General features: G+C 42.0%; 1 protein-coding gene across 1 annotated transcript in view; it reads right to left on the bottom strand.

Annotated features, from left to right (window-relative positions):
• The window catches only part of slc25a13 (solute carrier family 25 member 13), a gene marked incomplete at both ends in the record, with an annotated part of 51,315 nt that overhangs the window by 9,609 nt on the left and 17,486 nt on the right, over positions 1-24,220 (bottom strand). The window contains 7 exon segments of the mRNA XM_083899528.1: positions 1,485-1,605; positions 10,278-10,404; positions 14,746-14,811; positions 14,814-14,835; positions 21,395-21,471; positions 23,162-23,263; positions 23,265-23,309. Of these exon segments, the coding sequence (XP_083755654.1) occupies positions 1,485-1,605; positions 10,278-10,404; positions 14,746-14,811; positions 14,814-14,835; positions 21,395-21,471; positions 23,162-23,263; positions 23,265-23,309 (560 nt within the window).

Below are 24,220 nucleotides of genomic sequence, written 5' to 3' on the forward strand. Positions count from 1 at the left end.
TGTACACTGGAATAAACAATGTTAAAAAAAAAAGTGCATAAAATTACAATTTATTTAAACCGTGATTTCGATTTCAATTTCGAAGGAAGGCAGAGACGTGCAACAGGAAAAGGGACTTGCCTTGTTTAGCGCCTTAATCCCTCGGCCACCACAGAGCACCCAGCAGTTATAATTTTAGTGGATAGAAAAATGGCAGAAAAGTAGATTTTGTGAATACTTTTTAAAATCCTACAATTATGTGAATATTCTAGGAATGTAAAAAAAAAATCTGAAGCATGGCATAAAGAGTGGAGAGTGGACAAGAATAACCAGCATATGAATTAATAGATTTTTTTTGCAACTTAAAATCCAGTATAAAACACAGCCTCCTACTTGGTTGGTTTTATAGTATTATCTGCAGTATCTTGGTGAGGTGAAGTAAAATGAAAATTTGTAATTACTCTCGCTCTAATTCTGCATTTAAAATACACTTGTGGCCACTTTATTAGATACACCTGACATGGCACCACATGAACAAGACGATCTGCCGAAGAACACAGAAGAAAGGAGATTAAAGTGACTCTGAATGTGGCATGTTTGTTGGTGCCAGACAGGCTGGTCTGAGTATTTCAGAAACTGCTGATCCTTTGACATTGTCACGCACAGCCATCTCTGGCATTTACAGAGAAGGGTCAGAAAAGGAGAAAATATCCAGTAAGCGGCAGGACAAAAAAAATGCCTCAGTGATGCCCGAGGTCAGAGGAGAATGGTCGGAATGGTTTGAAATGACAGAACGGTAACAGTCACTGAAATAAATCACTTGTTGTGCAGAAGACGATCTCTAAACGCACATCGCGATGGAAAACAGCAGCGAAATAACACTCCCACCACATTATTAGGTGTCACGTGTAGCCACTGAGATGTTTGAATGTATTAAAACTGTGTTTTATGACCTGATTCCACAACACTTGAGTGACCTGGGGGCCAACGAGCATGTAGTCTGGTCAAGAGGGGGCAAAAAAAGTGGGGAAAAAACAACTGTTCAGTAGCAAGTAAATTATAATACAATATTCCATCATGATATATTAATATTAATTAATATTTCACAGAATTTCAAAGTAAAGTTGCTTATTTTGATATGAAATGGTGTATATAACATACTTTTGATGCAAAATAAATCTATATTTACATCAAAAACTGAGAAATAAATCAAAATTTAAGTCAATAATTATGTTGGCAATTGTAATTAATACACCAAACAAGCTTATATATGTAATTTAATGTTAATGCAATACATTTTTCATCATAACATGATATTAAATGGTGGGCCGTAATGTAATGTAATGTTTTGGGGGGCCATATATGGCCCGTGGGCCACCAGTTAGACACCTCTGCGAGTCATGACGGCAGGGTACAAGCGTTGACTGAGACACAGAGAGTCTGTGGACTTTACAGCTCTCAGTAAAGCAGCTCCAGTTACAGCGTGAGTGTGTGATTATCTTTACATGACCTCGACAATGTTTCCCACCTTGTAAAGTCCATTGACCCTCTGCCCTGTGGTGACCTCTCCTGCCACCTGCAGATGGAGCTTTACGATCTCCAGAGGGTCGGTGAACATCACCTGGCCTGAAAAACAACAACAACATTTTTTTTTTTAACAGAATGGAATCAGAGGGGAAAAAAAACACACTGACAAATGGAAAAATGACACCATGTTTGAGAATTGATTTTGCCTGTGTTTGATGTGACAGGTGTTCATTCATCGACATGACACAAAAAACCATTATGACACAATCAGGAGAGGAAATGGTTTCTGCAGAGAGTGATGTAACGCAAGAGTCGTGTAGCCTCAGCAACCAGCTGCAAAACAAACATATGAAGAGGAGGAGGAGGAGGAGGAGGAGAGCAGTGTGCTGCTGGGAAAATCCAGCTGATAAAGTCAAGTCTGTCAGCTGTTTGTCTTCATCACACAGACCCCGCGGGGGATTCTCCAACTTCCCCTTTTTCTCCGTAACCTCTCGCTTTGCAGCGTTCCACAAACCTGTCCTTAAGAAGAGAGGGCAACAGAGCTGCGGCGAGTTCAAACCTGCTCCTTTACACAGCTTTTAAGGGTAAAAGGTATGTTGTGTAGCTTGTGGCGAGACAAAATCATTATACCTTTGTGACATTGAATATCGTGATTGGCTGTCTCAAGGCGTCCTGATCAGAGACAGAGTTCATTTCCCAAAGTAGAAGATGAAGACGGGGCTTAACACGAGGTGTTTGTTGATCCAAATGACACGACAAATGTAATGAAATCATATAATGCTCTGCAGCAAGAAGAGCCGGGTTTGCGACCCGGTCAGAAAAAGGGCCTTTCTGCATGGAGTTTGCATGTTCTCCTTGTGTGTGCGTGGGTTTTCTCTGGGTTCTCCAGTTTCCTCACACAGTCCAAAAAGTATTTTTAATTGATGTACCGAGTCACGCTGTGCCAGTGGAAAAGCACCATAAGTGTTGGTCCTGTGACGGACTGCTGTCCAAGGTGTACCCCGACTTTCAGCCTTTACCAGCTGGAATGGCACTATAGCGCCCACTACGACCCTCATGTGGAGGAAATCTTACCATAATCCATCCATCCATTTTCCACCGCTTTATCCTCCACATGAGGGTCACGGCAGGTGCTGGTGCCAATCTCAGCTGATGTAGGGCGATACACCCTGGACAGATCGCCAGTCCATTACAGGGTCACATATAGAGACAAATAACCATTCACTCTTACTCTCACACCTACAGTTAAAAAGAATTTTAGACACTTGGTATTGCGAAAAAAAAGTTGCATCAGCTATCAAATTCAAGATATCAATCTTGATACCACATCAGCCTGAGCTGTATCGAGTCAGCGATGTTTTACGGCATTTCCAGAAAACACCGGACAACAGAGAAACGTTTACAGGTGATGATTCGTTTTTATTTATATCTTCTTCTCGTCCTTTTATCTGTCAGTTCCATTCTTTGAACTCCTCTCCAACAACCCCCCCCTCATCTTTTCTAATATAATTGTCTGTCTCTCACTGCAGTTGCCAGTGGTTACTGTGGCTGTACACAGAAGGGCGGAACATCGCAATTAGATAGCAATCGGTTGCCATGGCGCCATTTCTGTCTTAAATAGGCCTGGTCTGTTTGTTGTTGTTTCTCTCCTTCTCTACCCTCCTCCCCCCCCCCCTCTTCCCGCCTTCCTTTATGAATGATGGTTTGTTCCTGTCGTCTCTTGCCTTATGGGAAGGCATCGCGCGCCAATCTGCAACATGAGCAGTTCTTTTTTGGCTAAATGTGCCTCAGTTTTTAAATGTTGCTATATTTTGCCTGAAAGACGTGAGAGCGGAGGGAGAGGCAGAGATCATAATCGTCTCATTGAAGGTGTGTGCAGGGCAAGTGTTGCTTTTCTAATTTCTTTTCCATCCGAGTGTAGTGGCCTGGAGCTGTCCTTGCAAACCCCAACCAGAGTTGGTGAATAGCAGAATGGCGACTGCTCCAGAGCTGCTACATCTCACAGCTGACGCTTTATGACTTGTTTAATGGAAATAACCCAGTTGATTACATGCTGGCTAATGGTGTGAGCATTAAGAGGCTATTGGCTCCAGTACTGAGCAGTGTTGGCTGATTCAATCGGATTCTAATGAGACTGGAGATGGAAATGTTGTTTACTCGCGCAGAGTAAACAAACAACATTGTTCAGACAGACGAGCCAGCAATTACACCTGACAACAACAGATGAAAGGAGAGCGACAATGCCGAGCCTGGTGTTTGTGAGCGTCACCGTCTCACAACCCTATCAGCTGTGGTAAATAACTCTGGAACATCCGGGGGACGAGAAGAAGAAGAAGAAGCGAGGGAGAGAGAATCTGACAAATAAACAAAGACAGAGCTAATGAGAGACAGAGAGACAGTGAGACAGAAACAGAGAGAGCAGTAGTCAAAACAAGGAGAGTGAGGGAAGGTCGAGGGTGAGGCAAAGAGGTTGAGAGTTGTGATTATGGAGTGATGGCGTTGGCGTGCACCCAGGTAATTACAAGGCAAGGTGAACCTCGGAAACTTAGGACGTCAGCACCTTATGCACGCATCACAGCTCAACACACACAGGACTTGTACTTCACGCCAAAGAAGAGATAAGCACCAGCTGAACACATTCTCCTTCACTCCTTTTAATAAAAAAAACACACTTTCGAATATTCTGAGCCGCCTTTATGCTACGTGTGCAGGTGTGTGTTTTAGATTGTCCGATAATGTCTCCATACGTGACCTCTGAGAAACCTGTCTACATCAACCAACAATGGGAATAAAAAGTATTACTGTCAGTTTGGCCCTGAGTCTGACTCCTGCTCCTCTTCCTCTCAGCAGTGACCCATTAAGTATTTTGTGTAACTCAAGTCCTGGAACGCAGGCCCGCTAACTGCCAGATAAGCGCTCAGTCCAGCTCCGGTCAACAGAGCATGCCATTCTTAGCAAATAATCATTAGAAACTGGCGATCCCTGTGCCTCACAGAGCTTAAAGGTCCCATATTATTCAAAATCAACTTATTAATCATTTAAATACTTATACTAAAGACTCTGGAGGCCCTACCTGTTGCCAAAGTGTGAAAAAAGATGACTCACTCATGTTTTTGTGGTCCTCCTCAGTCCAAGTGCAGGAGATAAAACATGCGATAGTGACTTCCACACTCATTGGGACGTCACAAGATGCTAAATTCCTGGAATTGTGTCTCGCGGAGCTCCGCTTTGTCAATAAAACACGCGAGAGTGCTGGAGTGCACAGGGCAACAGTATCCGAACAGCGGGAATCTGCTAAAAGTTCTATTCTTGGCTCCACAGTGCAGCACAGAGTTCTACACAAATTTTCAGCCTCAGAGGATTTATCTGTCCAGTGGATACATGTTATATATGATGTTAATGTGCCTGCTAGAGCCTGCAAATCATCACTTTCCCAAATGCTAACTGCTGTTAGCTCCTAGTAGCCTCTGTGGCTGATGTCATTTCCTGTCCCTTAAGTTTCATTTTCATTTTTTTTTTTGTGGTTAGGGTTAGGGAAAGGAGAATATTAAAGTTTCTTTGTGCTAAGATTACAACACAGCGTAGACATTGCCATTAATATACATTTAAATTAATTAATTACATTAATATTTATTTATCAATTATTATCTCTGGTGCTGCACATAATTGGAGTATATAGCAATTTTCTAGTTTGCAACTCTGACTGGGCTTTTCAGAAATAAAGATTTGAACACATGTAGAGTAAAAATTACAAAAATATCATAACTTCATAACAGCCCGACCTTATTGAGACGTATTAAAAGTGGGCACGATCTTGTTTTGTTTTCAGCCAGTTCTTCACCCCTTACAGGGAACGTTTTGAAATCTTTTATCAGTTTTATTTCATTAGGCATTGATTTCCAGTGACTTCCTTTGATGGAGAAAGCTGATTGCCAAAATGTGGTTCTGCGGTGGGATATATCATGTCTAAGTATATAATACAAGCAATTTCAAGGATCATTTTACAGCACTTAACAGCTTTGGGTAAATTATGATGAATATAAACACTCTGAAAATGTTAATTTCACTCTCCTTATTATGATAAAAGAAGTTGTAAAAGAAATGCAGTTTTCACTCTCAAACAAAAGTCGTGAAACAAATACAGTCACTATTCCAAGCATTTTCAAGCACTCTATCCATAAAACTTCAAATTCAGCCATTTTTAAGGATTATAAATACCCGACCAAACCCAAAGACAATGAAAGTCCTCTTTTTCCTCTACTTCTCTCTCTCTCTCACTTCCCTTCTCTTTCTCTTGCTTTATGCACTGTGGATCACAGGCTGACACTGTGGTCCAAACCAACACTTTCACAGCTACCAAATGATATAAACAGATTTCATGTGCTGTGGCTGGAGCCTTCACTAAAACAGGGTTCAGAAGGGTTCGTCTTTCTGTGCGAATGTGCGAGCGAGCGAGTGTGTGTAAGATAAAGTGGCAGGCAGAGTGCAGTGCCAGCACTAACACCGGGGCCTCAGCCAGGATGAAAGGAGCTGTCACGACGGCTCACGGAGGAAAAGAGGAAAAATCCATCCATCTACACTCTTCTCCTCTACATTTATCCTCTCTCTGTGTTATGGTCCTGCTTCTGAATCCATATTGGTTGCAAAAAAAAAGAAGAAGAAGAAAATGTGGGGGGGGAGGGAGGAGGGGCAACCGCTACTTTTCACACCCAGCGTGGTGGAGAACATCTCCTCAGTCTATTTACTTTCATACACTTCATTTCTCTGCCACAAACACAACATGGCAATCCAAAATTTAAATTCTGCGGGCGGCAAATGCTACCGTGTTAATGCAATTCTAAAAAAAAAAAAAAAAAAAACATATTCCCAAGACAAATGAGGTTAATTGAATCTGCCTGAGTGCAGCTAAACCCATAATGACTTGTGTATCCTGAAATACTTTGCTTTAGTGATCACCATCAAAAGAGTTTGGAGTGAAAGACCTTCTTTCATTTGGCCTTGAAGGAACTTAGTGTGTGTTTGTGAGTGTGTGTGTGTGTGTTCTTGTATTACTTTGGGACTTTTCCTGACATAAACACTGACCTTGTCAGGACCAGTAGTCCAAGATCTGGTCCTAATGAGGCAGAACCTCATTTCTGAGGAACTGGTGGAGTTTATGGCTAGAATTTAAATTATGGTTAGGTTAAGTTTAGGGTTGGATATTAACTGCTCATAGGCTGTGTGCGTGTGCATGTGTGTGTGTGTGTGTGTGTGTGTGTGTGTGTGTGTGTGTGTGTGTGTGTGTGTGTGTGTGTGTGTGTGTGTGTGTGTGTGTTGTGTGTGTGTATCTGGTATTCCTTTTGTTGTGGGGACCTACATCTGTTTATACAGTAACAACCCCATGAGATTAATTACTACATTTTAAGGTGAAGACATGTTTTAAAGTTAGACTGAGGTCAGGGTTAGATTAATCTTAGGGGTCAGAGTTAGGATTAGGTCAGTAATCTCCAAGAAATGCATGTAAATCAATGCAATGTCCTCTGAAGACATGAAAACCAGTGTGTGTGTGTGTGTGTGTGTTTATAATGTGACAGCTCAGTGATCAAAAACCTATGATGGGACAGAAGCATGGTAACCGACGGAGGGAGGGGGGGGGTTTCAGGTAGCAGCAACTGTCAATCTTAGTCCCCCCCGTGTGTGTGAATTTGTATGCTCTTCTGTCTGTTTGTCATACACACACACACACACACATGCATGTAGAGCATACGCACTGGCTCTTTCATGTGCGATCTCTCCACGTTCCATCAACAAGCAGCGACTGCCGGACTGTGAACAGGTCCATGTCTGTGTGCTCAGCTGTCAGAGGGGCGGCTCTCAGAAAACAGGTAAACATAGTTAAGAGATGTGTGCTGCCGTTAGCGCCGTCTGTGACATGCATGCATGGCATCACTTCTGCACTGTGCACTTTGAAGAGTCAGAACGAAGAAGGCGGGAAAATGTTTGGATTTTTAGCTGAGGGGGGAAAAAAATAAACACATTTGCAAACATGGTGGAAATATGGGGATATTATGTTCAGGGTAAATTTGAATGACAGGATTTTTAGGAGAAATGTTTCTAATCCAATCAAACCAATTCCCAACACTGCTGTTTTACTCATTCAGAGTCAACATACAGTATCAGAGTAGACATCATAACATTTTCTCAATTTGGAGGGGAAAGGTCAATCTGAAAGAATTAACAGATTACTGTCCAATCCAACAATTTATGTTTAATCCAAAGGAAAACACAAGGGAGTCCCCCAGACTATTTGAGAGGCACATCAGGGTTGTGAGGCCCAATCCCATAGGGTGAACAACCATTCACTCTCACATTCACACACACCTATTGCCAATTTATAATGTCCAATTAACCTCTGCATGTTTTTGGACAGTGGGAGGAAACTGGAAGGAAAAAAATCCCATGCATGTATGGGGAGAACATGCAAACTCAACAGAGAAGGACACAAACAGCCAACCTTCTTGCAACAATGCAGTGCTAGCCGCGTGCACCACGTTTCTATTATTTCCATACATTCCCATTTTTACTTTGTCCACAAAACAAACTCCATTTAAAGTATGTCATGTCAAAACCAATCTTATGGCCTCTTGCGTCTGCTTGAGATGGTAAAAACCAAACATAAAAATAGCAATGTCCCTTTTTTTCCATTTCTTCTGTGTACATCCATCCTTTTTTTTTTGTCTTTTTATGATCAACCCACATCCTTGCTGACTATATTGTTTATTATTTCTGGAGTGAGCTGATCGACAGCTGAGCTGGAGACAGTTTACTGTCACTCTCGCTGATATAAATTCATCATCAATGATATATATGATATATATGAAAAGCCATGATATATATGAAAAAAGTAACAGTTTTGCATATGAATGAACTTGCTCTTCAAATAAGAAAACAAAACACACAACTTAATTTCAAAGCTGACTTGAGACTCACACATCAAGCAGCCGGAGGAACTGTGCCGTCTTTCTGGCCGTCTCCCCTCGTACAAAGTCATCTACCTAGAAGTTAATTAAAATTAAAGTGTCATACGAAGTTACAATTTCTAAAGCTGGTGCGGTACAGTGGAACCTGACATTAGAATAAAGTTAATGCACGATACACGTACAGAGTGTAATAGAAAATTGAAAATACATAGCACTAATAAATGCAGTCAGCCACTGAAAGGTCCAGTGTGTAAGAATTAGTGACATCCAATGGTGAGGGAGTAGATAACAGTCTCTTATAAAGTAACTTAAAGGGATACTTGAGTAAAAGTACAAGTATCTTACCAGAAAATGACTTTGGTAGAAGTTGTAGTCACTTTTTCATAATATTACATAAGTAAAAGTTTTAAAGTATATGACATTTACTGTACTTAAGTATCAAAATAATTCTGATATAAAATGTACTTAAGTTTTAGAAGTAAAAGTACATAAAAAGTGAAGAGTTAAGATTGAACCATGGTGGCTCAGTGGTAGGGCGAGTTGTCTTTCAACTGGAAGGTTGTGGGTTAAATTCTTGGCTCTGCTAGTCAATGTGTGTCCTTGAGCAAGACACTTAACCCCATGTGTGTGACGGGTGAATGGGTGAAAATGTAGGGAGGAAATGTAGTGAAGTAAAAGTACAGCAACTAAGTATTTGAACTTACATTAGAACACTGCAACAATAGACAACCATCCTTTTATGGCATACCAAAAAAGGATGGTTTATCAGTAAGGTCTGCTGTAGAAACAAACAATTTCTATTTTAAAAAAGCAGTTACACAAACTTCGTAATAGATAGTATATTCAATTTCAGCCAATAAACGCTGCTAAATGCAAACTATTTATCAAAAATGATGCATGATAGACAGAAAACAGATAGGGGACAGCTCATTGTGTCTTTGCAAACATGTTGAGAGTGTTACACGAATGTAAAATCCAGAATAGAAGAAGAAGAATCAGAAGAACCTTGTGGATCTGTGCCGATGTCCATGTGTGTAACGGACTGACTTACTGTGAGCTTTATGGCTTTCTCGGGGAGCCACACCCAGTAGCTGTGGTAGCAGACCTATCATTAGGAAACGACGAGATGATTGGAAAAAAAGTGTGCTGTGGTACCAGACCCCCCACCCCCCAACACACACACACACTGTACAGTACATAGTGCATATACCACTTCCACACACTCCACATGAAGTGTGGCTTCCTGCTGCATGCGCCTGACCCTGTGAGCTCCCCCAGACACTAATGAAATCTATTGATGTGGAGTGTGGGGACATCACAGTGGCAACAAGCAAGGGAGAGAGGGAGGGAGACAGAGAGAGAGAGAGAGAGAGGGAGGGGGGTGAAGAAAGGATGAAGAAAGAGAAACTGCTTCCCAGAATAGGAAAAAGGGCAGAGTATAAAACAAACCGACCAAAGGTTTACACAAAACCTCAATTACAACCCAACGCTGGATAAAAATAAACAAAATAATCACAACAGAGCACAATGAAACTTGGCCCCCTACCCAGCCCAGAGGCAACACACACACACAGCCACACACATGCATATACCTACACAATTTGGAGAAAAAAAAAGTTAGAAATGTTTTCTAACATACTTTAATTTTAAATCACCACTTCCTACATCCTATTGATTCAAATATCATCGCACAGAAGTAATTATGCCACTTTCTGCTGATGATTTTCCACATTCTTCCTCCCGCAGATATGTTTGACAAGCGAAGGTGCTTTCAACTTATGTTACATAACCAGAGTGAGGCTGTCAGGATACCTTTCTGTCTTTGTAATCTGGAGCCAGACATGTCTGTCTCCGTGTCTGCGGAGCCATTCCGCTCCTGATGGCCTTTGTGTTTCCCACAGAAAGTCGAGCATTCAAGTTTCCTCTCAGGAGCGCAGCGCTGTCAATCAAAAATCATGGGATTTTTGAAAAGAGTTCACCAACTGTTCCGAGAGGGACCTTTTTTTTTTTTTTTATCAACCCCTCCTCAGTCCGACCCAAACAATACCCACACAGACACACTAACACCAGTGTCTGAAGACAGGGCAGGTAGTCATTAGGGGATGCCGTGCCCTGGTATGTGCATACCTGGGTGCCCGAGAAGTCGCCTGCGTGTCCATGTGTCGACATTCTTGTGCATCTGCTCAGCGTCTGTCTGTATGAGAGAGTGTGTGTGTGTGTGTGGGTCTAGACGCGCGACATCACCATCACTGTGACACAAACCCAAAGGTATGTGGCCTCGCGTGTGACGCTCATTGTCCTGCTCTGAAAGTCCCCAGCCAATTCGTAATCACTTCAAAGAAGACAGGTCAACAGAGAGGTGATCTCACACCGCCCTCCTGTCCACCCTACACTTTTCTTCTCCTCTCATTTCCCTTCTCTTTTATTGTCCCCACTATATGCCTCCTCTTTCCTCGCTCTTATCTCAACTTCTTTCATTTTTTTCTCCCTCCAAACCCTGGTTTATGGATTTGACTACCTTATTTGATTATGGTATTGTGACTTTGACGAGGATTTTTTTTACATGGCAACAGTGACTGTTCATAAAGATTCCAGCAAGTATAAGCAACATGAAAAAGAAGGTTTAATGTAGTCATGCACTAACCTCGATAAAGTCCAAAGAAGCCCTTGTTGTGCATGCACCTCTTTTCTGAAGCTTGTGCATGAGCTGATCTGCTCCTCTGGTTCCTCTTATCCACCAATGTGGCCCCAACAGCTGCACACAACAACAAAACATAGCTTTATTAAATGCAGGGCGTATTTTACGATTATTTCCACACACGTTTGTCACTTTAAAAAAAGGTTTGCCGTGTTTGCCGTTGTGCCACCATCACCTTCTTTCCTCTGCACTTTTGTGTTTTACAAACGATGACAACATCAATATAGGACGATGGAAGGAGGAGGAGGTGGAGATGTGACATGAAGAACAGATAGAACCCTGCGATTTATGAAGCTAATTCACTTTAAGCTACCTTTTACTTATTATTGAAAAAATGCGAACGCGACCACAAATTGTTGGTTGACAATTGAAGCTTTTTAAATGTTAACATTATAACAGTAAGTATTGATGTGTGAATAGCTTTCTTCCTAAGTGGTCCACACAGACGTTTCAAGAGAAGTCACGTAAGATAAAGATGTAATTCTTGCGTTAACCAGGGTTAATATAACACTTTGAACTTTTTTGATTTTTTTTGCTGTCAAGAACTGTACATTTCTTATTTTTATAGAAAAACAGCATCCATTCCGTGTCTAAGTCATGTTCAACTTGAGCAAGCATGTTAATTAATGTGAATTATTCCTTAAAAAATAAACAGAAACTCTTTCAGAGGCTAAATATGGTGCTTGGGTGGTTGAGTTTGCCAATCGTTAAAATCTCAAGAACATGCATATACTTATTAACAGGTGACATTTATGGTTAAACTTGTATATCTGTGTCCCATTCAGTCCATTAAGTGAATGTCATTTAAAACTCTCTCATAAAAAGAACAGGTTCTTAGGAAGATTCATTTTAATTAGAGCGCAAAATGTGAAGGTGATGTGAATAATTTGATCCTAAAAGAGGAAGAAGAGGTAGAAGAGGAGGAGGAAGGGGAAGTTTGTGTGGAGGGGGGGTTGATGTTTAGAGAGACGTCAAAGTGTGTTTGAGTTCCTCTGTTTTTTCGGCTCGCGAGATGGACACAAACAAAGAGAACCGACCCAGGGCGACAGACTTAATTAGAGAGAGACCGAGAGAGGAGAAGAGATGGCAGTCCTGTACCTCCTTATTAAGCTGTCTCCCTTGGGATCGAAGGAGGAGGAGAAGGGAGGAATGAAGGATGGGAGGAGGAGAAGAAAAACAGCGGGGAGCCTAGAACCAAACACAAGACCGAGGCACCACCCTTTCACCCCCACCTTCGTCCCCACTCTTGTGATCACTCACACAGGTACAAAAGAATCCACCAAAGAGGGTTTTCCCATGGCATGCCGAGCGGAGGGTAGACAGGACAGAGCGAGACAGAGGACTGGTAGAGAGGGAGAGAGACATAAAGAAAAAAGAAAGAAAGAGGGAAAACATTTCTCTTAAAGCAGGGGAGTGACCTTTACTCTTGTACAGACGGTAAAGGGCAATAGAGGAGCCATTGTCCTCTGTGTCTCACCATTTTCTTATGAGTGCTGGGGGGCAGGTAGGCAGGCAGGCAGGTAGGTGGGTGGATGGGTGGTTGAAGGTATGCAGAGAACCAATGGGGTGTGACTCCTACCCGCTGCCACTGAGCCAAGGGTGAACCTGTAGACCTACTCTGCCACCTGGACGAGGATGAGGCATGAGTCAGCGCTGCCCAACTGCTGCATAGAAAAACAAGCACATACAATCACACCTGGATGAGAGAGTGTTTGTGAGTATACACCAGCAGCACACCTGCTGTGTTCTCACACCAGCTCACTATTAACCGGATATTAGACTATAGCCAGTCAACGGGAAAATCTCCAGGCAATTACAGAGCAATATCTTTGGACATTGGTGTACAACCAACTCCAGAGTTCAGTGTGTCTTCAAAAACCGGAAAGTGTAATAATACTATACTATATAACTCTAAACTGATAAATCAATAGTGTTCTATACATTAAAAATACAGTTAACACACTTCACCATACACTCAGTTTACAGTTACAACTTCCAGCTTTGATTTACTGCCTGTGCCATCTTGAATTTCCATGGTTGTTTTTCTATTTTGACAAATATTTATATGAGACAAACTGTGTATTATCTCTGCTTCATTGTTAATTGCCGCCTTGGATTGAAAGGCATCTCTGTCAGACACGGTGGAACCCGTCTGTCAAATACAATCAAAGTCATCTGGGAGCAGAAGAGCGTTAGTGATGAGAATAAGCGTCAGAGTAACGCCGGCCTAACGTCTCTCCTAAACCTGAAGTACCTGCTGCCTCGTCAGGTCTGACCAGCCGCAGCCTCTTGACCCCGGGGAGAGGGGGGGGGGGTTGAGTGTGTGAGGGGGGGATGGGAGTCTCTACAACAGGTCCACCTGTCAAAGAACACCCACCCCCTCCCCCTTTACCTCACATTCATCCTCAGAGGTTGTTTCCTGTCCAAACCTCCTCTCTACACAAGCTCCTCCACTTCTCCAATACTTACTGTCAGGATGCTTGAGGCACAGAGAGAGAGAGAGAGGGAATATGTTAACAAGATATGAAAATAGAAAGAGAGAGAGAGAGAGAGAGAGAAGGCTAACTGGCAAACATGTAGAGAAAAGACAGAGGGAGAGGAAGATCAAAAAGGAAATGGGGAGAAAGATGAGGAGAAGAGAGCTGCAGCTAGCTGGCAGTCGGCCCCTCAGGCTAAACCACAAGGGCCTAAAGTGGCTCATTGTGGTAGGACTGGCGTCTGTGTAGTGCCGGGCCCCTTCACTCGCTCCCCTTTGGCCCCAGACTGCTTCAGTACGGCCTGGCCAAGTCTTCGCTGCAGCGCTGGAACCCACCAGGCAACACGACTCTGACCAAACAGCCCAGAAAGAAGGAAAACAGTCCTCCGCTCATCTGTCTGGCTTTGTGTGTTCTTCCTCTTCTTGGTTACAAATTGCGCCTGCTTTCGCCCGCACTGAGATCTTTTCACGACTATTATTTGCAATTTGGAGCGTGTTTGACTTTCATTAGGTGTCAAGGAAGATGGCTCCGCTTGTCCGTAGTTTCATGCGTTTGTGAGTTTGCGGTGCGTGCTGTGAGACACTGACCACATGTCTGTGATGGGAAGTTATTTGGACACTTCGTCTAAACCGTGGTATGAACTTTTGAAGCTGAGCAGGGATGACGAGCACTGGCTAACCGGCAACATGGGTACAAACTTACCACTACATGTTTGTTTCAATCTTATGTAACGATTAAACAATGTATCAATGAGTTAAATATGTAATATGAAACATTTCTGCATTAAAATATCAAAACAATTATGAGACTAATGTCAGCAATCTTCTGTTGAGTACTAGTTTATCTAAATTAGCTAAAAACATTCCCATCCATCCATCCATGTCAAGCACAACAATTCCCATAATGCCACACTGCTTCTATCAAAATATCAAATTAAAATGTTGTTTTGTTTTTTAGGATTAAGTACCTGTGATCATGATCTTTAATTATGAATCTCAGTCATCCACACAGCGACATCTAACCCTTAAGAATGCAAAGAGATGAAACAGAGCTGCCGATGAGGAAGAGGAAACTGAATACATCAACACATCTTCATATTCCCAACCTGTCTCTGGACGTCTGCCAAGTTGTACAGGGCAGGGGCGCCTTCCTCCGGCGGAGCGATTTTTGTCCAGTGTCCACTAAACCAACACGCCTGGCGAGGAGAGAGAACCAGGGAAAGTTTAGAGTAACTTTCCACTGTTGTAAAAACTCTCAAAGGATTATAATATTTCACTCATGCGTCGCCAAGTTCGTGACCTTTGCAAACACAAACTGTCAGCATGAAGTTACTCAAACTCAGAAGACACGCTGCCCTCGGCCCATGTGAAAACATTGTGGCGATTCAAATATTTCAGATCTGTGCTTGGCATGACCGAGTCAGACAACCAACACATAGGAACTGAAAACTCCCACTCCTTTATCCCTCCATCCAAGTATAACAAAGACATTTAACTTCTGGAGAGAAAACGGCAGCCTTTCTGAGTCTTTCCATTGCATCTCTATGACAGTCGCAGATTTCCCAGGCTGAGGGGATGGGGAACGCCAAATCCTCCTCACCCCCAACTCGGAATATGCTGGCTATTATCTCTCGCATCTCCAATCAAGGGAAGGGGAGAGGGCTATTAAAGTATCCCATAGCCCAGAAATAATAATCAGGTGGTGTCTCAGGCCAGGGTTACAAAATTATCAGAGCACTGGTTGAGCTGTAAGTCAGACGCAAAGGAAGTGGTTGAATGTGAGACTATATACAGTTGTTTTGAGCCATGGATTACAGAGGCGAGCATTGGCTGTTTTTTCAAGGTAAAACATCAGAATGGATGTTTTGATCCACTGCAGAGAAGTTTGTGAAGGAGGAAAGTGTCAGTTTGACATTTTTCCTGATAAGCTGAGAGACAAAAAATTAAATAAAGTATGAATTTACCATTTAGCTCGGTGTCTGCACGGGTTTTCTCCAGGCTCTCTTGTTTCATCCCACCATCAAAACATGGATTAATGTTGGTTAGGTCGGTCCAACTCCATGGGGGTCACTTGGCCAAACCTCTGCTGCCATGATGAGCTTGTCTACAAAAAAAAATGAAAGATAGAAGTTTGTACTTAAGTTTGCTCATCAAAAAATGATAACCATATTATATAACCATCAGCATACAATGAAAACACACAGATGCATCAGTTGTTCACCCCTCAGCCACTTTCCTCCAGCTCCACCTGGGGGATCCAGAGGTCTTCATGGGCCAGATGAGATTTACATAATTCATCCAATGTGTTCTGGGCCTGTGAACCTTTACATAAATGCATAAAGCAAGCACCAACTCAAACACCTCAGCTGTCTCAGTTCAACGCACCAAAGATCCATGGGTTTCTTCTGAAGAATTTCTGAAGTACCAAGTCAAACCACAGGTGTGGCGAAGACCACAAAAGGAGAGGAAGACTGAGAGACTATGGACCATGAAAGTCCATAACTTAAGACAGCAGCTTTGTTTCACTTTCAACGATAGAAAATGTTCCCCTTCAGCCTAAAATGTGAAATATTTGGCTATATAACTGTGTGATTCTGTCCATGAAAACGACAGAATGACAGAATAGGGAAGAACGCTCATGGATCCCAAAGCTAACTGCAAACATTCTCGAGAATACTGAGTAGAGGGTCCACTGCTTCACAGAGAGGGCAACATCTACATCGACCCTCCTGAATTTAAAAATGTATGTCTTTATTCTACATTTGGTTGATCCTCATGAATAGAACATTATTTGTATGCTGCATCTTACATCTTGAAAAACAGGATCTGTCAAACAAAACTATCAGACCCGATTGAGGGAGCTTCTTCTATGTGTGTGTGCTGCTGAACGACTGAGTTTTTTTTTTTTTAAGCATTTAAGCGTCATTCTTGAACCTGTTTGCAGCCGTCTCACTTTACAAATCCAATGTTGCTGTTGCCTTCGTCTGTATTGACATAAAACAAATACATTTCCGATGTTCAGGGTGAGATTGTCTCCAGGTGACACAAGATCTTAACACTTATACGCTGAGTAACACAGAGATTTGTGTCTATGATAAGTTTAATCAGACATATTCTTTTAATATTGAAGTTTTTATATTAATATTTTAATATAAAGTTTCACTCTAGAGTTTTAAGGTTAAGTTGGTTGGATGACTAAACTTTCTTGGCTGTATTAAATGTTTCACTATATTGTTTTTTTAAGTTGTCTTTGTGTCAGACAATAGCGTAGTCTTAAGTTTGTCACTCATACTTAACTCACCGCTGTAACACGGTTGTGATGTCCGGGCGAGAAGTGTCAAAGCACGTTTAATTCGTCATCGGAGAATGGAACGGAAAAGTTGGCCACGGTGAGTTATGAATTTCACAGGTTCTTTGAGGCAGCTTTAGTTTGCGGTAACTTAAGACCCGTTCTATTGTGGGGGGGGGAATAAAGAACAGGTTGACTGTAGGTTGGCTTACAGTGCAGGAGTCAGCATTGTTTGACCTGCTTTATTCAACAAGCAGCAGGCCGGGGTCGTCCTACACTGGAGCCATTCACCCCGCCGAGGCTCAGCTTACCCCTGAGGCATGCTCTCTCTCTCTCTCTTCCTCTCTCATGGGTACATGCAGGTAAACCCTAGAATTTTTTTTGGAGACATACGCTCACACTCACACACTCGCACACCCACACACTCACACACACACACACAGACACTCTTAGACATAGACAGAGTTCTGTCTGGGGAGATCAGTGATCAAAATAGCTGATAACCTGTCTATTTAGCCTCCAGTCAATGCACACACACACACACACACACACACACACACACCACACACCACACACTCAAATGACACTTAATATTTTACTCAGAACAAACATAAAATTATATGCAGAGTTGCAAAATAAAAAATATTTTGAAAGCCTAGCTCTCCTAATTGTTAATAACTGCACCACAAACTAACTCACTCACTCCAATCTCAGCTGACATGGGGCAAAATGTGGGCTACATCCTGGACAGGTCCAACACACAGAGAAGGGCAACCATTCACTCTCATACCTATGGTCAAAACTGTCCAATTACCCTCTGCATGTTCTTGGACTGTGGGAGGAAACTGGAGTACCCTCTGTCAAACTGGGGTTCGAACCGGCGACCTTCTTGCTGTAAGTAAGTAAAGTTTATTTATAATTATAGCACTAAAAATCACAAATGTTGCATAGTCATACATAACATACTACAGCAAGGGAAAAATAAGAGCACATACTACGCATAGCACAAATTGCTGCTGTGAGGCAGCAGTGCTAGCCACTACTCCACCGTGTGAACCCAGCACCACAGACAACATTCTCAAAAATGACCGTTTGAACACACATTCGCTTCGTGACATTCAACAACTGTGCTAAACATTGCAGAGTTATCAGATTAAACTCCTCTCATCATCCTTCGTTAACACAATCAGTGCATATGCTGTTAATAAGAGCAAACAATAGAGGCTTGTTCAGTCTATTATGAGAGTAATTGCTATTTGTAAAAGCCCCTTTTGAAAGCAATTATAAAGTGTTTAGTGAATGGGTGAAGTAAGAAAGAGAGGCAAGGCAACAAAAAAAGAGGCATCAGAATATGGAAGTAAAAACAAATAAAAGCATGAATGCAATGGTAAGAGTTCACAGCGAGGCCTGCAGCTCTGGTCTAAATGTAACCGGTTATTTTTGCTGAAATGTTTGTGGCCATGTTCTAGTGCAAGGACATTCTACACATGGTAGAGTCATATTCTCCACTATGCAAGAGATTAAAACACGTGGAATACTGCAAATTGTTACCTTTAAAAAGTAATTTATGTTCACTTTAATATCAATTATGACTTTTCACATTGTGTGACAAAATTGAAGTGAAGTGAACCTAAGTGAAGCAAAGAACAACCTTTGACCTTGTTCTCAGATACTATTCTCTCAAACACAAAGCTCTGTACAGCTGAGGCTTTAATGGAACATCATCACAGGCTTTTCAAAAAAGAAAAATGTGATCGCAGATGAAAGATTACTCATACTGGCACTGGATTAAAAAAAACATGGAATCACCATGGAGTAACTATTTTTTTTTTTAATGTTTGGGGATATGTTTGTGTACAAAACTGGCCGTCCATTCAGCTGCCATCCGTGAATCTTCGCAGCTAAAAACTATCAATAAGAAAAACTAGTTTTCTACTTAAATAGTCAAAGAATGTTACCAACAAAACAATTACATTTACATTTACAGAGCAATCTCTTGCACCCAAGGATGTTGAGAAGTGAATTTGCTTCTCCACTTTATTCTGCACAAACTGATTTTAAGTCTGAACAAGTTCTGACAAATATTGTGATCGCGTTCTTCAGTATATATTGTGTGATGAAGCGGTACCACACAGCGGTTATACATTTATTTGAACGCATCAGTAAGGAATTAAACATTAACTAGGGATGGGTACATTAAGGTGCTCTAAAGTTTCACTCGCTGGGCGTCACTACTTCATGTCTCCTCACGGTGACGCTGCTCTAATAAATGAGGGAAACTTGGGTGGAAGTTACCTGGCCGAAGAAGAGGGAGTTTACAGCCGGATAATGACGGAGAATGCTGCGTTAAGAGATGCTCCACCCTTGTTTAATACATAGACTTTATGCACTTTGTTCTCTGTTGTGAATAAATAGAGAAATCCTACACTTTTAACGCTTTATGCTGACGTTTTGTTTTCTTCACTTAGACATATATCGTGATTGTATCGGTATAGGATTGCCTTGCAATGTATGGACTATCATAGAATGTAGTATTTTGATATTATTGGTATCGCAGACCATGTATCGCGTATCGTGTATAGTATTAACTACTTTCAAGATAAATGTAGTATTTATATTAGTATATATGTAGTATAAAATATGCATAAGACATAGAATATTTAGGTTAATAGTGCATACACATCAGTGCACTTCACTTTTGTTCATGACTGTGGCCTTGTTGCGCATTCGGAATCAAACAGGATTACAAAGCATCAATGAATGTGTTGCTGTGTGAATGTACTTGAATTATTTGTGTGTATGTGAGACTTGTTAGGGAAGAAAAAAAGTCTATTACAAAATATGCATATGATGGATAGACATGGGCGTGTGCATATTTGTGAGCCAGCTAGCAGCGCACAGAGTACGGACCTTTTGGAATCCCTAAGGAGGCCTTAATGACTCCAGGAGTGGAGGGCAAACTGGGTGGTGGCTGCTGAGGTCTCTCTGGCTGTGGGTCAACTCAAACCCAGCCATGGTGCAGCCATCATGGGAACAGCCTGGGGAGCACATGGGGCTCTTGGTCTGAGTCAGTTATGGTCCACACCCCTGATAAGGCTTCAGATAGCATCATAAGGCTACACTTGTGGCCCTGGGGCCACATGGAGGAGAGAGGTCAGAATGGTTTCTTAAAGACGACCAGAGCAGGAGAAAGAAAGAAAGAGAAAGAAAGAAAAACAGAGAAGAGGAGGAAGACAGAGAAAGGCAGACAACTTGGCTCCTTGCCAAGTGTTGAGGAAAGGAATGAGAGACAACAAAGTGGGACAAACAAGTGAGCACACAACATTATAGCTCCTTGTAGTTTTACACATTTTACACAAGCAAAAAAAAACATGACACTTTTTTTGAAAAATAAAGAAATCTCATTATCAACCGAGGACAAACAGTGGTGCACAAATCATTGCCAGGATGTCTAATGGACAAGACAGGCACCATCAGGGATTGTGGGTATGCAGTACGTGTGCTGGGTCAGATCCAGCATGCCCATTTAAATGCCACCGGGAAGGAAGAAAACCACATTAAAACCAGTTTCCATCCTCCTTTTAGCACACACACACAGATGTAAATACATGATGTGGGAACACAGTGTCAATATTGTTTCTAGTGTGCACATGACCAAATATATACCTTTGTTTCGTGAGTGTCCTGTACGCGGTCTTGAGTATCTAATGATGTCAGTGTCAGTCTTTTAACAAAATGACACTTGGTTTGGTTTACATTTTTTTTAACCCTTTAACACAGAGTGTATCGCAGTGGATTTTCCGTTACCAGTTTCTGAAAGCTGAGAAGTTGCTCGTCAAAGCCAACGTGTGTTAATTATGGTACTTTCATTCTCACTGTTGCAGAAAGCCGGAGAATCAGAGTCTTTGTCAGAGGAGAGTTCGAAAAACTCCTCGTTTTTGGACATTGAGACATATAAAAAAAAAGTTTTATTTTAAATATGTTTAACACTGTTCACATTTCAAATTTAACATGCAAAATCTGGTGTTCGTGTACAACTACAGTGCATTTTTCTGTTTTTCTTCATTTTAAATTGTTAATACACTGTTTTAACATGCAGTAAATTGTAAATAACTGCCAGATATTGAAAGTTATTCTGGAAAAATGAGCAAAACTCACAGGATAATTTTCTGGCCCTTTTATGGTTAAAATAAATCCAGACGGAGATTTTGAGGCTTAGGCGTTAAAGCCTCAAAACTCCACAGAGCTCACATGATCACTCACATTATTGTACACATTCATGTGTCTTTACAACCCGCACTTAACGAACCATATGATACATGATTTATGTCATATTTAGGGTTTTTGGATCTTATCTGATTTTAGATTTTGATCAGTATCACTCCATTCCTAACTTAAACCGTCCTAAATGAGCATCTGCCCTTTTGCTTCCTGTGACTGTAAGAGTTTTTGTTTTTTCTTGTTACCTTTGGCGACTTCCACATCTCTGGGTCTTTCTGATCATCATCCATGTTGAGTAGGAGAAGCTGAACTGACCAGCAACCTGTAGGTGAAGAAGAAGAGTTATAATTTAACAGGCAGTACATTAACGTACATGCATAAACACAGACATACTAGAAAAATATGGTGTAATATGATATTATTATGTAAGAAAAACTGAAATATACACGTACATATCGGGGGGAAAAAACAACAGTGATGATTCAGCAATGTTCTGCTTTACCACCACTCCACAGGGAGAAGTAAACCTATTACAACTGTCTTAGGGAGTTTAATTGACCTTTTTTATGAGATGGAGGAAGTGGGTAAAAGAATAGAAAATAGACAAAAGGTAACGGATTAAAAATAGACGCTGGGCTCCCGATGACATTCCATGCTGCCCACAAACCTTTTTTTAATTTTTTTATGTGGAACAGGAACTTTTCCATCTTTTCAAGCCAGATTCTAAAACTCTCAGCAACACAAATGTGTGTTTCACATACGATTTCCCCAATGTCGTCGCCTGGATTAGGTTGTTACTGTCAGAGTATCAGATGAGCCTGAGGGCTTTGCTGCTGCATTTTCTCCAACACTGTGGAGCCTCCTTTCACTAGATGGCACTGTTTGCTTTACAGACACAGGCTGGCCGGCTGCCTGCTGCTTTCTGTGTCTGCAGCATGGGAGGGAAACTCTGCCTTGGCTGAAATTGTCCTAACAGAGAGATACTTCTGTATCCGTTCATATCTGTGAGCCTATAGACATGGATCTTCCCATGATAACCAACACAGTCTTTCACCAACAGGTGATATCTAAGGGGGTGGTTTGAGTGTGGCACTGGTCATTTATCATGTTTGGTGAGTGGATTTAAGGCTGTCATTTCACTCTGTGTGTTAAAACTGCAATAATGCCACCTTTAATGTGTCTGCAGTGTTTATATGATTTTGAGTTTACGAACTGCACACAAAGGCGTCTGGTCGCCCGAGGTAAACACGCTGGAGAAAATGACAGAGTCTACAAGGTGTTTACGAAACCGGGGGCAAGACACGGACAGAGACAGACGACGTGCACAAAGAAAAGACAAGACACACAAAAAAAGGACAAACATCTCAGAGTTCAAAACAAATAGGGCGCACACAGGACACGGTGATGGACTATGAAGTCCAAGTCTCCATCTCTATCTGTCTCTATATCCCATTCAAGCTGGCCTGCTCGGCTTTGACACTGCCAGAGGAGTTAGACTTAATGACATGTTGGGAGAGAGACAGAGACATGGGGGAGGGAAGGAGGCAGAGAGAGAAAAAAATTAAAGGAGGGAAGAGGAGAGAGGATGGACGAAGAGGCGACAGAAAAGGTAATAAGGAAGCGGGACGACGTGAGAGAAAAACAGCTGGAGGGAAAAGCCACGGTGTTTGGTTGTGGGAGTGAGGAAGAAGAAAAAAGAGGAAAGAAAGTGAGATGGAAGAAAATGAGTCATGAGTTCAGGTTTCCTATTAAGAGTTCGATTTTTATTAAATTTTCTAGATGTTTTTTGCTCAGCGTGGATTTATAATAGAATATTTGAAGTGACTACCACAACAACAAAAAAAACCAGTATCACACTATCCTAATTCACCAGTGCTGCCCAATAAAGACTGTCCACGCGTGTACAACATACAACACATTTAAAATATCAAATCTTCCCCCTCACTTTGACAATGCCTCGGCGGAACAAATAGAGATGACAGCGACCAACGGAGCCAAACAAAAACACCCACCGCCACAAGGCATTCCTCCACGAAGGGCGTGAGCATGTGTGGCCGGATGGTGACCATGATGTCCCTGAAGTCCAGAGTGGAGATGGAGCCACTGTGGGCTTGTGTCCTGCTGGAGAAAAGCCTGTTGTGTGAGTTCCAGCTGCATCTCCTGTAGAAGGGGGGGGTACAAAAAAAAAGAAAAGAAGGAGCGTATAGGTGTTAGATCATACAGTAAAATGGATATTATTGTACACATATGTGGGTCACGCACCTCTTTTGAGTCGCCCCGCATAAATAAAAATCCACATAAGCTGGCACACATTAACACATGCGCATAAAAACGCAGTGATTTACTTTGATGGGCCCCCTGGTGCCGACTCCCCCCGTTTCATTTAGAGGGAGCCAGGTTTTGGCCCGGGCTTCAGCCTCGTCTCCACGTCCAGCAGTGGCTTGCCTTCTGCGAGGCGTCACTTGGGCTATTTACACCCTCCCCAAATCCCTATTAAGACCACTTGTGGGAGAATCACACAAACACACACACACACACACACACACACACACACACAAACAACAACAAAAAAACGTGCACACACAGGAGGAAAAACAGCTAATCACCCAACTGCTCACTTTGTCTCTCTTCTCGCACACACAAAGGTCCGTGGGGACAACAGCATGCTGTGGTGGGGACAGATCCCATAAGGCCTCTGAAATTAGCAGCCATTATTGGTACCTGCAACCACAAGTCTACAGAGAGAGGCGGTAAACAAAACCGCTGCCACCGATGCTTTCTCTGCCGCGTACAGTAAAGACACTTGGTTACAGAAAAACACAGGGTTTTCAGAACAATGGTCCACAAAGAGCCAAACGCATGAGTACTGAGGACAGTAGTGAGGCGAGGCTTTTGACTCACCTGCAGTGGATTTTTGTGGCCTTTAGACGAAGAAAGCAATACAGTGAAAAAAACATGAGGTTAGTGTGTTTTTATGGTAACAGGTTTTGTCACAAGTGGCCTAAATGACCTTTACATGTGTGAATTCAACTGAATTTATTGTACTTTATTCTGTTTTTCATCAGTCGATC

Source organism: Microchirus variegatus, assembly GCF_963457635.1.
Source record: "Microchirus variegatus genome assembly, chromosome: 13".
Classification (NCBI taxonomy): domain Eukaryota; kingdom Metazoa; phylum Chordata; class Actinopteri; order Pleuronectiformes; family Soleidae; genus Microchirus; species Microchirus variegatus.